A 13,012-nucleotide genomic window follows, 5' to 3' on the forward strand; every position below is an offset into this window, starting at 1 on the left:
GCGGACCCGCCCCCCCCGATGGCCGCAACCCCACCCCCCCGATGCCGCAACCAACCCCCCCGATGCCGCAACCCCCGATGCCGCAACCACCCCCCCCGATGCCGCAAACCACCCCCCCCGATGGCCGCACAACCCACCCCCCCGATGCCGAACCCACCCCCCGATGCCGCAACCCCCCCCGATGCCCCCCCAGATGCCGCAACCCACCCCCCGATGCCGCAACCCCCCGATGCCCCCCCCGATGCCGCAACCCACCCCCCCCGATGCCCCCCCGATGCCCCCCCAGATGCCGCAACCCACCCCCCCGATGCCGCAACCCCCCCGCCGATGCCCCCCCCGATGCCGCAACCCACCCCCCCGATGCCCCCCCCCGATGCCGCGACCCCCCGATGGCCGCAACCCACCCCCCCGATGCCGCAACCAACCCCCCCGATGCCGCAACCCCCCGATGCCGCAACCCACCCCCCCGACTGCCGCAACCCACCCCCCCCGATGGCCGCAACCCACCCCCCCGATGCCGCAACCCACCCCCCCGATGCCGCGACCCCCCCGATGGCCGCAACCCACCCCCCCGATGCCGCAACCCACCCCCCCGATGCCCCCCCCCCGATGCCGCAACCCCCCGATGGCCGCAACCCACCCCCCCGATGCCGCAACCCACCCCCCCGATGCCGCCCCAATGCCGCAACCCACCCCCCCGATGCCGCAACCCACCCCCCCCGATGCCGCAACCCACCCCCCCGATGCTCCCCCCGATGCCGCAACCCCCCGATGGCCGCAACCCACCCCCCCGATGCCGCAACCCACCCCCCCCGATGCCGCAACACACCCCCCCCCGTTGCCGCAACCCACCCCCCCCCGATGCCGCAACCCACCCTCCGACACTGAACGGCGTCAACCATCATCAATGGTTGACGCCGTTTTAAAGCAACTGTGATTTTCGCCGACGTGACCCATGGCCACGTCGGCGGGACTTCGGCCCATCCGGGCCGGAGATTTGTGGAATCTAAAAATATAATGACATCCCGCCGGCGCCAGCTGTTTTCAGAGGCTGCCGGCGGGATTTGCACAACGCCGGTTTTTGGCCGTTGGGAGATTTAAAAACCCTGCAGGGAGCGGGAATAACGCCGCTGCCGGCCGATTCTCCGACCCTGCGTGGGGTCGGAGAATCCCGCCCGTGATTCTTATTTAGCAGAAGGTGCAACAGGGCCAGCGTACTTTCCAGATTGGGGAGGAACTTCCCGTAATAGTTTACGAGGCCCCGGTGTGTATTAATCGTTACATATGGCCGGGAGGCAGGGTTCAGCTCCAACTGTAGATAGGTGTAACCTCTATGCGAGGCATTGGATATCGGTCGAGCCGGGAAGCCGTATTCACTGTAAGTTTACAAGCGAACTGTGGCACCTGGCTTCATTACAGGTACAATTGGTGCTGCCCAGTCAGCGAAACGGATGGGCCTGATAATACCCAAAGTCTACAAACGAGTGAGCTCCCCTTCTACCTTCTCGAGCAAGGCGTAAGGCACCGGGCCCGCCAAGAAATAGCGCAGCATGGCTCCTGGTTCGACTTGGATACGGGCTATGGCCCCTTTTATTTTCCCCAAACCGGGCTGGAAGACATATGGGTACCGTCCGAGCACCTCAGTCAACCCTCCAGAAATTGTTTGGAGGATGTGCTGCCACTGCAGCCGCAAATGGCACAACCAGTCCCGACCCAACAGGCTGAGCCCGTGGCCGCGCACCACGATAAGTGGGAAACGCCCCTCCTGGTGTCCATAAACAACAGGGGTAATTGTAGTTCCTGCAATGTCCAATGGTTCCCCCGTGTAGGTGGCCAACCTGGCCTGTGTGTCGGTTAATGTAAAGGTCTGTATATCTGTTTGATGCGGTCGGATGTCTTCTGGGCGATCACCGAGACCGCTGCGCCAGTGCCCAATTCCATCTCAAGTGGGTGACCATTGACCCGTACTGTCACCTTAATGGGTGCCACACGGGGAGCTGCCACACAATGCAGCTGCAGGCAGTCGTCCTCCGTCTCCACATCCTCGGGAGTAGTCGCCGCAGGTTCATCCAAATGGAAGGTCCGGCCCCTGGGCTGGCCCCAATTTCAGTCGGAATGACGGCGCCTCTGGCGCCCCCAGGACCGGCGTCCATGACGGGGTCGGCGCCCACAAGTCTGACACGGACATGGCTCCTCATCAATTGGTTCTGGAGAAGGCTCCCTTCGGGGAGGAATGTTTGACGGCCACTGGCGTCGATCTGGACGTTGCCTCGCTCAAGGTACCGCAGGGGTGCGGGGGGACCCTTTCGGATGGAAGGGGTTGTGCCCCAAGGCATGCACCTCCATTCCCTGTAGCTCCTGCACTCCCTGTTCTGCGCTCTCTCAGGACAATACTATTTGAATGGCCTGTTGAAAGTCAATGTTGGTTCAGCTAACAACTTTCTCTGGGTGGCCGCATTGCTAATACCGCAAACCAAATGGACGCGCAACATTTCTGACAAGGTCTCACAATAGTCACAGTACTCCGCAATCCTGCGTAGCCTGGATAGAAACTCGGCAAGCGATTCTCCTGGGATCCTCTCAGCGGTATTAAACTGGTAACGCTGGACTATCGTGGATGGGGTTGGGTTAAAACGTTGCCCTACTAAGTTCACACGTTCATCAAACGTTTTGGTGTCCGGTGCAGCTGGGTACGTAAGGCTCCTAATCACCACAAACGTACGCGGGCCGCAGACGGTGAGCAATATGACAACCTGGCGCTCGTTTTCGGTGATGTTGTTTGCCCGGAAATAGTAATGCATCTGTTGTGTGTACTGGTTCCAACTTTCCAGCGCAGCGTCAAAAACATCCAAACGTCCATACAGAGGCATGGTGTAATAGAAAATAACTTCCAACCTGTATCCAGCAAAAATCCAGGGAGGTGGCTTCAGCAGTGTAGACAGCTATTCACTTTCATCGCCAGTTTTGTGAGGGCCACGAAGAATCCAGCACGAGTTGAAGGATAGAAAGAAATAACATTTATTTACAATAACATATATATATACACAACAGCACCAACAACTCCTTTGCTGCTCACTCTCTTCTAGCCGGTTCCAAAGTGGCCAGCTTTATTTATGCAGGGAATCTGCTAATGATTTCTCCGTGCCCCCTCATTGGGGAAGCTCTTATTCCCAAAGGATTGTGGGATTGCCATTCATTCCCAGCCAGTGGTAAGCAGGCAGGCAGGTTATAACAGTTATCCAAGGCGTTGCGCACGGTTCCATTGCAAACTTTTTGGCAGCTGTTGTGGATCTTGTTTTTGGTCTCTCCCGCTATTCACCTGCCTCGTTACGCTCTCGCTCAAGAGTAACAAGGCCGGAGAATCGTGCCCCATGTCTTTTTTTTTTAATGTTTTTTTTTTTAATTTAGATTACCCAATTATTTTTTCCAATTAAGGGGCAATTTTAGCATGGCCAATCCACCTACTCTGCACATTTTTTTTTTGGGTTGTGGGGGCGAAACCCACGCAGACACGGGGAGAATGTGCAAACTCCACACGGACAGTGACCCAGAGCCGGGATCGAACCTGGGACCTCAGCGCCGTGAGGCGGTTGTGCTAACCACTAGGCCACCGTGCTGCCCTTTGCCCCATGTCTTTTGATTTGCAGGATAAGCTTGAAGTAAGGCCGGGAGGACAGCGACGCTGCGCCCGCCCTCCCCCTTCCTCCCCACCCAGACACTCAGAACACCCCAGAAGCATTACACCAGGAAAGATTCTGACATTTTCCCACTGCTTTCACCTGCATCATCCATCACAGAAGAGACTATCGCCTCGGTGGGTAATGTTAACAAGCAGGCTCCTGGTCACTCTCTGTTGCGCATCATACACATGCTGCAGCACGTCAGATGGAGGAAAGACCTCCATCGCCCAGATGTTGTGCTTCTAGAAAAGATGACCTCATGACTGGTAGAGATACAGAAGCAGAGCCAGAATCTACAGGAGGGGATGTTGGCAACTTTCCAACACCTGTAAGTCCAGCTGGAGGAGCCCCACCATATCCAGGCACAGAAAATGGTGCCGACACTCATAGCACCCAACCAACACAGAAGGGGTGGGTGGTCTGGGGCAAGACATCAGAGCCATGTATTAGGACGTCCAAGGCTTGGGGCATACTGTGCTGTCCATGGCTTAGGCGGAGAATAGAAGAGCCCAATCACAGCAGACATGTCTTGGTCACAGATAAACATTGATGCAGCGCTCTAGAGCTTGGCCCATTTACAAAAGAGGGCATCGAGAGCATTGACCAGGCGCTGACTGACCTTAGCCAGTCACACGTACAGAGAAACATGGCACAGTCCCAGAGGGACATTACCGAGGCAGTGAGGGACATGGCTCAGTCGCTGAGTCTCAATGCACCATGGCTGAGGGCACTGAGACCATGGTTCAGATGAGGGTGGGCCTCCAGGACTGCTCGCCAAGTGACAGTGGCGCCTCCATAACTCACGCCGGCCTCCCCTCCAACGCACGGAGTAGTTCAGGGGTCAGCGTGCACATCCAAGGACCAAGGGGGATGAAGTGATGAGGCCTGCAGTGGAGACACTGGAACACCTAAGTCCTTCCGAATCCACTCCATCTAACATTGGTGCATCTCATGGGCAGCAGGCAGAACAGGTTGGCACGTCGTCACCTATGACACCAAAATGTCAGCTTGACCCATCCAAGTCTAGGCCCTCCAGAGGACGCCAACTAAGGCCATCACAGGGCAGAGGGTGAGAAAAGCAGCAGGCAGCATCCACTTCTGATGTGCTCTCTGGAGGAGCAGCTAAAAGAAGCGGTAGGCCACAAAAGAGTAGAAAGATAGATGACACTTAAGTTGGCATGGGTGTAGTATAGAGTATAATAAGTGGGAAGGGCACACATATTGTGAATCCTCACCATTAAACACTTTTGCACCACGAGTCTGATCTGCCTTGAACCTCTGTCTCACACGTGTGAAGGATAGCGGCATGGTGGCACAATGGTTTGCACTGATGCCTCATAGCACCAGGGTCCCGTATTTGATTCCGACCTTGGGTGACTGTGTGGAATTTGTACTTTCTCCTCGTGCCTGCCTGGGTTTTCTTCGGCTGCTCTGGTTTCCTCCCACAATCCAAAGATGTGCAGGTTAGTTGGATTGGTCATGCTAAATTTCCCCTTAGTGACCAAACGTTAGGAGGGGTCGTTAGGTGGGGTATGGGGATAAGGTGGGGAGTAGGCCTGGGTAGGGTGTTCTTTTGGAGGGTTGGTGCAGACTCGGTGAGCCAAATGGCCTCCTTCTGCACTGTCAGATTCTATTCAATTCTATAATGGGTTGGGGTTGGGTGTTGTGCGGCGGCCAGGTGGGCCCATATGGCTATACCTTCACTGAGATTTGGCAGGCATTAGGGACAGCAGTGTGAGTCTGCCTTGTATGACAGAATCCCCAGCAAGTGACTCCTAACTGTTCACCATCTTCGACTACCCCACCCCCACAAACATATTTGGACCCATGAGAAGGAATTTCCAGCACACATGCTGGGATCATCCAGCCGGTATATTTTCCTCGCGAGATAGAAATCAGATAATGTGGAGCACCGGAGCTTATCTCACAGCGAGTTGTCGTAACCATCCTGCATCCCTTGGACAAGACCTGCTGATACTGTCAACTCAGGGCCAATGGTGTGTGGTGATGCTGGTATGTCCCTCAGATGGGGGAGCGGGGCTGTGGCAGTGGGTCGTTGTGGGGAGGTGAAGTGAAAGATTAAGGGTGAAGGAAGGGATGGAGGGACTCAGGGACAGGGAAGGGTTGGGATCCCAGAGGAAAGTTGATTTTGCGTCTGGGGGGCAGGTGAGGGGGAAGAAAGAGGAGGGACAGGTCGATGGAGATGCCGCTGGCTTGGCCTCCTAATTGGTAAATCAGGAGGTAATAAGGTTGTCCCATGTGCGGTGGTCCAAGATTGCACGTTGGGCCGCCTGCTGTGCCAGCTTAGGCTCCACGCCCGGGACTTTCTCGAAAGCATCGTCTTCTGCTTTGTCAGCTGAGGCATGCTGTTCTACTTCTTTGACCAACATGTCACCCGGCTGCTGTGCGGTGTTATGAAGTACGCAGTAGGGCCAAAATGATGCTCAAAATCCTCTCGGGCTTTATTGGAGTGATCCATCAGAGTGGTCCAGGCATTGCAAGCGCATCTTGAGCACACTTATGCTATGCACTGGTCCATGATGCTCCTGGCTGCTGAGTGAGCCTCATTATGACGGTTCTTCGCTCTATACGTAAGTGTCATTCGCTATCACCTTGTCGCTCATTGACCCCTGCTTTTCTAATCCTCTCATTCCTCTGCTGCGGCATTGCACGTCTGAAGAGCTTAATTAATAATGCCAACACCTGGTGGGCCAAATATTGAGCTTGGCCACACTCATCCCCTTGATGATACTGCTGGGTATCAGGGTTTCCAAATATGCAGGTTGGGTGAATTTCCGCATGACCAGAAGACCTCTAAGTATTTGCAGGATTGTTCAGGGGTCTCAACAACCAGGAGCATGCAAGTTGCAGCTCGGGGATTTTATGCAGTAATGGGAGTCTCAGGCATGGCACCCCGATCCCAAGAGGGAGACCTCGAGTCCACGCACCTATCTCCAGTCATCTGCACTACTCCCAGTGGTCCAGGCACGCATCCCCATCAATGGCCATGGCTTGCACCAATTCATGCCCGTGACACCCGTCTGAGAGGGCTGGATGAGGAGCATCATGGGGGGAAGATTCGGTTTTTCAGTCCGTTAATCATATTGAGGCGCTTGCAAATCGCAATTTTGCATGGTACCAGCGCAGGGCGTGGTACTTGCAGCATCGGAAGGGGACCGGTGCATCGGAAAGCGACTGCTGCCCAATCATGGGGCGGGATTCTCCAAGCCTCCGCGCCAAAATTGCAATCAATGCTGGGGCGAAGAATGGGCGTTGACGCCACAAGGCGGCACAACGCCACTTCCGCGCTCTCTGGTCCCCAGAGAATTGCCGCGAATCGCGCACGAGCAGTCTACACGGTGGGGGGCCATTGACAGAGGACCCTCCCCGCGATTCTCTGATGAAATCTGTCCAAGTTCCCGCCCGTGTGGTTCTAACCACGTTTTGCCTGTTGGGAACGGTCAGTCCGTGGCCGCCCTGGTTGGAGGGGGGGGGGGGGGGTGGAGGAGGAGGAGGAGGAGGAGGGAGGGGGATCCTTCACCGGGGGAGCCTCACGGATGGACAAGCTAGCGATTGGGGCCACTGATCCGCGGCCGATCTCGGCCGATCTCAGGCCGATCTCAGGGGGGGGGGGGGGCTACATTTTCGGGACCAGTCTGCGGTGCGAGCCCGTCGTGTCGCACAGGGTGACCACCAGCGTGTGCATGCGTGGATTCCCAACCGGAAGTGCCGGGCCCCGTATCGGCAGCTAGAGCTGCGAGGAGTACTCAGGGGCCCTGCTAGCCCCCTTCAGGTAGGAGAATCACTCTGGACTTTCTTCAGGGAAATCCAGAGTGAAACGCCCGTGTTTTGACGCTGGGGTGGGGACATAGCCCTATTATTGGAGAATCCTGCCCATGATTTTTTGGCCGATGTTCCATTCTCTGTTAAATTGCGAAACTTCCCACCGACGTCAGGCAATAAAGAATCTACCCTTTGAGGTACCTTTTACTAATCTCTTTATTTTCACGTGAAACATTGCAGGAACGTTGCCTGAATAACAATTACACATTTGCTCTTGTATGTCTCTGGTTCCAATATTGACTACCAGCTCTGACTGTTTTCATTCTAGTCACTGAATATCCTGCATCTGGTCTTTGATATGCTTTCTCCTGTCACTCTGGAGGCAATATGCCATTTGGGAATCACAGTTAGTGAAATGCCTATCTCTGCCCCAAACTATCAAATTCTCTGTGACTACTGCATTTTTACTTTTTCTTTTCGCTCATTAAATGGAACATTTATCCCATTAACATTCCCAAGAGGAAGCTGATAGCAAAGCTCTGCATATTATAATTGTAGCTATCTGTAGCAATTTACTTACTCCCAGTATTGCTCACTTGGACCCTGGTGAGGAACGTTGATTTTTGATCCATCTGGACAAGTTTCATTATTTGCATTTAGCCATGTTGTATTCACGACTTCAAAGTGTCCACCAGTCATACTGAGATTGCAGAGTGGATCTAGAAAATGTGGAATTTAAAACACAGAAAGACTTGAATTTATATAACGACAGGTATCCCAGAATGTTCTCCAATTAAGTACGTTTGGAGTGTGGTCACTGTTGTAGCGACTACCATTTTGTGCACAGCAAAATTCCAGACACAAGTTCCAGCAATATGATAATCAGTTCTATTAGTGATGTTGTTTAGGGAAAATACTGGTCAAAGGAGCAGGAAATATCCCTGTTTTTCTTTGAAATAGTGTCAGAATCTTTAATGACAACATGAAGGATCTCATTTTTGGGTTTCATCAAAACACATGCTCCTTCAGCACTCCTTCAGGACTGTGCTGAAATGTGTGCCTTGATTATAAGCTCATAACTTTACAATGAGACTTGAATCTCTACTGTTTTGATTCAAAACTGAGCATGTTGCCACAGGTAGCTGTATTTAGAAGAACCTTGCGATGCGACCATCAATTCACTCGGAGACTTGAGTCGGAGTAAACAGTGGTTTTAATCAGCTTACAACTTTGCCTGCCTGCGACCGGTACAATACTGAAGGCGTTCCCGCAGGTCTGCTGCTCTTATACTTCCCGTAAGGGGCGGAGCCATGGGCGGAGCCCGTACATGCTCCACATCTCCCCCTGTGTGTGAAGCCACACAGTGGCCCATAGATGGAGCCCACAGGGTTAGTCGCATGGTATAATGTAACACAGTATACTGGTGAATTAACAGTATTTATACATTCACCACACCTTGTAATCGGCTATCTTTTACCATCATACAATCAAGTCTGAGTTCAGCTTTGACTGAGAAATTCAAATCTTTTTTATTACATGGGATTTTTGGTAGCATTTGTGATTCTGTTTGCAGTTCAGTCATTGGTTTTCATTGATTATTATTTTGCTGTGACTAATTCTATAATCTTTTAAACCAGGATTTTGATTTCAGCTTAGTTATAAGAAACAAAAAACAGGTAAAATTCAGAAGTATTTTGTAAAATTAGTTTTGTCAGGCATACTTTTTGTGAAACTATCAGCTTTGTTATAATGAACAAAAAGAGGATTAAATTCAGAAATATTTTGAAAAATGAATTTTGTCAGGAAAACGATGTTCTTTTCTTTCACGGTACCCCTCAACCCTAATTTTCATTGAGAAGTTGGCGGTGAGATTTTCTTCTTAAACCGCGACAATCCATGTTGAGTAGGTACACCCACAGTGCTGTTAGGGAGAGCATTCCAGGATTTTGACCCAGAAACAGTGAAGGAATGGTGATATATTTCCAAATCAGAATGGTGAGTGGCTTGGAGGCAAACTTGCAGGAGGTGGTGTTCCCATGCATCTGCTCCCCTTGTCTTTCTAGGTATAGAGGTGACAGGTTAGGAAGGTGTTATCAAGGAGCCTTGTTTACTCACTGCAGTGAATTTTGTACATGGTGCATATTGCTGCCACTGTGCACAAATGTTGAAATTGCTGGATAGGGTGTCATTCAAGCAGGCTGTTTTATCCTGAATGATGTTGACCTGATGTTATTGGAGCTATGACCAACCTGGCAAATGGAGAGTATTTCATTTCACTCCTGATTTGTGCCTTGTGGATAGTGGACAGACTTTGGGGAGTCAGGAAGTGAAATATTCGTTGCAGAATTTCTAACCTCTGATCTGCTCTTGTAGCCATAATATTTGTATGGCTGCTCAAGTTTAGTTTTGGGTCAAATTAAACCATAGGATGTTGATTGTGGGTGATTCAGCGGTATAATGCCATTGAATGTCATGGGGAGATGGTTGGATTATCTCTTACTGGAGATGGTCATTGCCTGGCACTTGTGTGGCATGAATGTTACTTGCTCATTATCAATCCAAGCCTGAATATTGTCAAAGGTATTGTTGCATATCTAGCCACAGTATTTGTGTGACAGGTCCCGTTCAGTTTCTGGTCAACAGTAAGCCCCAGTATGTTGAGAATGGGTGGATTGTTGTTTTGGACCATTGCACATGATATTACAAAGCACCCAATATATTCCAGTCAACCTCACAGTATACTCTACATTTTAATGTACACCATGGATATGATAGTTGTCATGTGAGAGTACCTTTCAGAAATGGATGTTTAAGCAATGTACCTTTAAGAAATGGAGCAGCTCATATTACTGAAGTGATGTCAGAGGGTGGGGGGAGCTGAGCTCACTTCTGCTTTTAGTTTCAATTTGAGAGAGAGCAGCTGAAAAGTGCCTGGCTGGTTTGCTGTGAGCTGTTAGAAAGGAGGACCCTGAGTTTTGAGGAAAAGAGCTTGGGTGTGTCTGTGTTTTGCAGTGAGCTGGATCTGCTGTGATCTATGCCATGAAAGACTATCTTTGAATCATTTGGGTGATTTAAACTCATAATAGTAATGTCTTTAATCTGATGTGTTTCTATTTAAAGGTGTTAAGTCTCTTGGATGTTTAAAGGAACAACTGAAGGATTATTTAATGTTGTATTATTTTCGGGGTTATCTTTGAAGTAAGGGGTGTTAAGTGATCCAATGTTTATTTGAAAAGTTAAGTTGAGTTCATGGAATAAACATTGTTTGTGTTTAAAAACCCACGTGTCCATAATTGTAATACCACATCTGGAGAACCAGCCGTGTGCTTCAAAAGCACATTAAAGGGGGAGGTTGGTTGAACTCCATGATACATTTTGGGGTTCTGAAAACGCCTCTCCCATAACATAGTACCCTGATAGAATTTGGTTGTGAAAATCAATTTATAGTATACCATGTGTATTGTGGTGCTCTGTATGTAATAGAACCCATAGAATCCTTACAATACAATGGTGGCCATCTGTGCCCTATTCCCATAACTCCTATTCACCTGTAGACAAAGGGCTACATAGCATGGCCAATCTCACTAACCTGTACATTTTGGGGAGATTTTATTTTGATATATCGCCTAAAACTAACTGCAATACTCGATGAAGGAATTAAAGCATTAACAATTTATTTAGTGAGGCACAGCAAAGCCAATGGAATAATGAAAAACTTTAGGGCTTTCATGCGTTTCTACTGAAAGTTCAGAATCCATGTATTTTCGCTCATTCCACCAAACAAAGGAATAGAGCGTGATTCCCAAAACAATGCCATTGTAATGTATGACTCCCATGGTGACTTCATGGAATACACCATCCCATGATGACCCCATAGGAACTCGTGACCCCACAGCAAACCAAACAGATGTTTTTATTACATACCTTTTCTCGATTACATGTAGAACATGGCTAATTATATAACTGGTACACAGATCTGTCTTTCCAATAATGGGGTGGATTCTCCATTATCTGACGGAATTCCTGATCAGGTGGGTTGTCTGAAAAATGGGATCGTCGCCGTGCACTAAAACCGTTGCAATGTTCCGGTGGGAGGATGCAAATGAGTGATTATGTTGATATTTGCATCCATTTCAATATAAATAACAGGCTGGAGGCCTGATCCACCACCAGCCACTCCCCCCACTCCCTTGATATGCACCGACCCCCAGCAGAAAATCTACTGGGTGGACCTTGGTGCACGTTTGCCCACGCGTGGACCCGAGGTGGGTCAAAGCGGTCAGTGCATAACTGAGGTGTTTCGCAAAGTCCATCGGAAGGCCATCTCCCCCCGCAACTCAAATCCTACCGTCGCCTCCTGACAAGTGAAATGAAATGAAATGAAAATCGCTTATTGTCACGAGTAGGCTTCAATGAAGTTACTGTGAAAAGCACCTAGTCGCCACATTCCAGTGCCTGTCCGGGGAGGCTGGTACGGGAATCGAACCATGCTGCTGGCCTGCTTGGTCTGCTTTAAAAGCCAGCGATTTAGCTTGGTGAGCTATAGTGGCATCCTCATGCCCCATTATGGATATAATGGGTCTGCCCCTCCAATAGCACATGAGGGTGACCTGACCCCCTCCTTTACTGTTGCCCCCCAGCCCCCCACCAGTTACCCCCATTAGACCCCCCAACTGACCCCCCCATCATACCATCAAACCACTCCCTCCCCCTCAATCAGAGATACCTGCCTGAAAGCTAAAAAGAAGTCCAGGTAGTACAGTTAAAGATCACTGCAGTTTCACTTACCCTTCCCTAACATGTGCTGCCTCAGACAAAAGTGTTTAAAGCAGCAGCTGCTACAAGTGTCAGAGGTTTCGTCCAAAGCTAAGTACACTTGAAAGGGCTTCAAATCCCCTGAAAACCTTTCAGATACAATTTCACACAGCAATACATTGCACTAACCAGTGATTGACAGGTTTATTGACAGGTGCTTGGTGGATTGTTTATCTATCTCTCTCTTCACCCTTGAATGCATCTCCATTTCCCTGCTTTGATGCTAACCACAATGTGTATAAACAGTCTTGCTATGATTGATAGATCTTGTCTACATCAGAAGCAATTAAGTGATTTCTGTGGTAAAGTGGTAAAAAGAGGACGTGAAACCACTTACCTGTTTTTCATGTGGCCAGGAGCTGTCAATCATAGCAAAAGTATTAATACACATTGTGATTTTCATCAAGGCAGGGTAAGGAGATTTGCTTATTTTGCAATCCTTTTAAATCTGTGTTCTCTTATTCTTGACCCTTTTTCCGAGTGGAAACAATTTCTCCCTATCAATCTGTTCATCCCTCTCATGATTTTGAATATCTCTATGAAATATCCTCTTAGAACATAGGACATAGAACAATACAGTACAGAACAGGCCCTTCGGCCCACCATGTTGTGCCGACCACTTATCCTAATCTTAGCCTTCTTCTCTCCAAGAAAATCAATCCAATGTCTACAATCCATTCTTATAACTGATGTTTCTCATCTCTGGAACCATTTTTGTAAACCTCTTCTGCACG

At 50.0% G+C, this 13,012-nt stretch overlaps 1 protein-coding gene across 2 annotated transcripts in view; it reads right to left on the reverse strand.

Annotated features, from left to right (window-relative positions):
- Nucleotides 1-13,012, reverse strand: part of LOC119952286 (sodium- and chloride-dependent neutral and basic amino acid transporter B(0+)-like) — a 212,114-nt gene that overhangs the window by 127,517 nt on the left and 71,585 nt on the right. For both annotated transcript variants that reach the window (XM_038775912.1, XM_038775911.1), the window contains exon 5: nt 8,044-8,182. In XM_038775912.1, the coding sequence (XP_038631840.1) occupies nt 8,044-8,182 (139 nt within the window). The remainder of the gene's footprint in view (nt 1-8,043; nt 8,183-13,012) is intronic.

The sequence above is a fragment of the Scyliorhinus canicula genome, chromosome 17 (assembly GCF_902713615.1).
Source record: "Scyliorhinus canicula chromosome 17, sScyCan1.1, whole genome shotgun sequence".
NCBI lineage: Eukaryota > Metazoa > Chordata > Chondrichthyes > Carcharhiniformes > Scyliorhinidae > Scyliorhinus > Scyliorhinus canicula.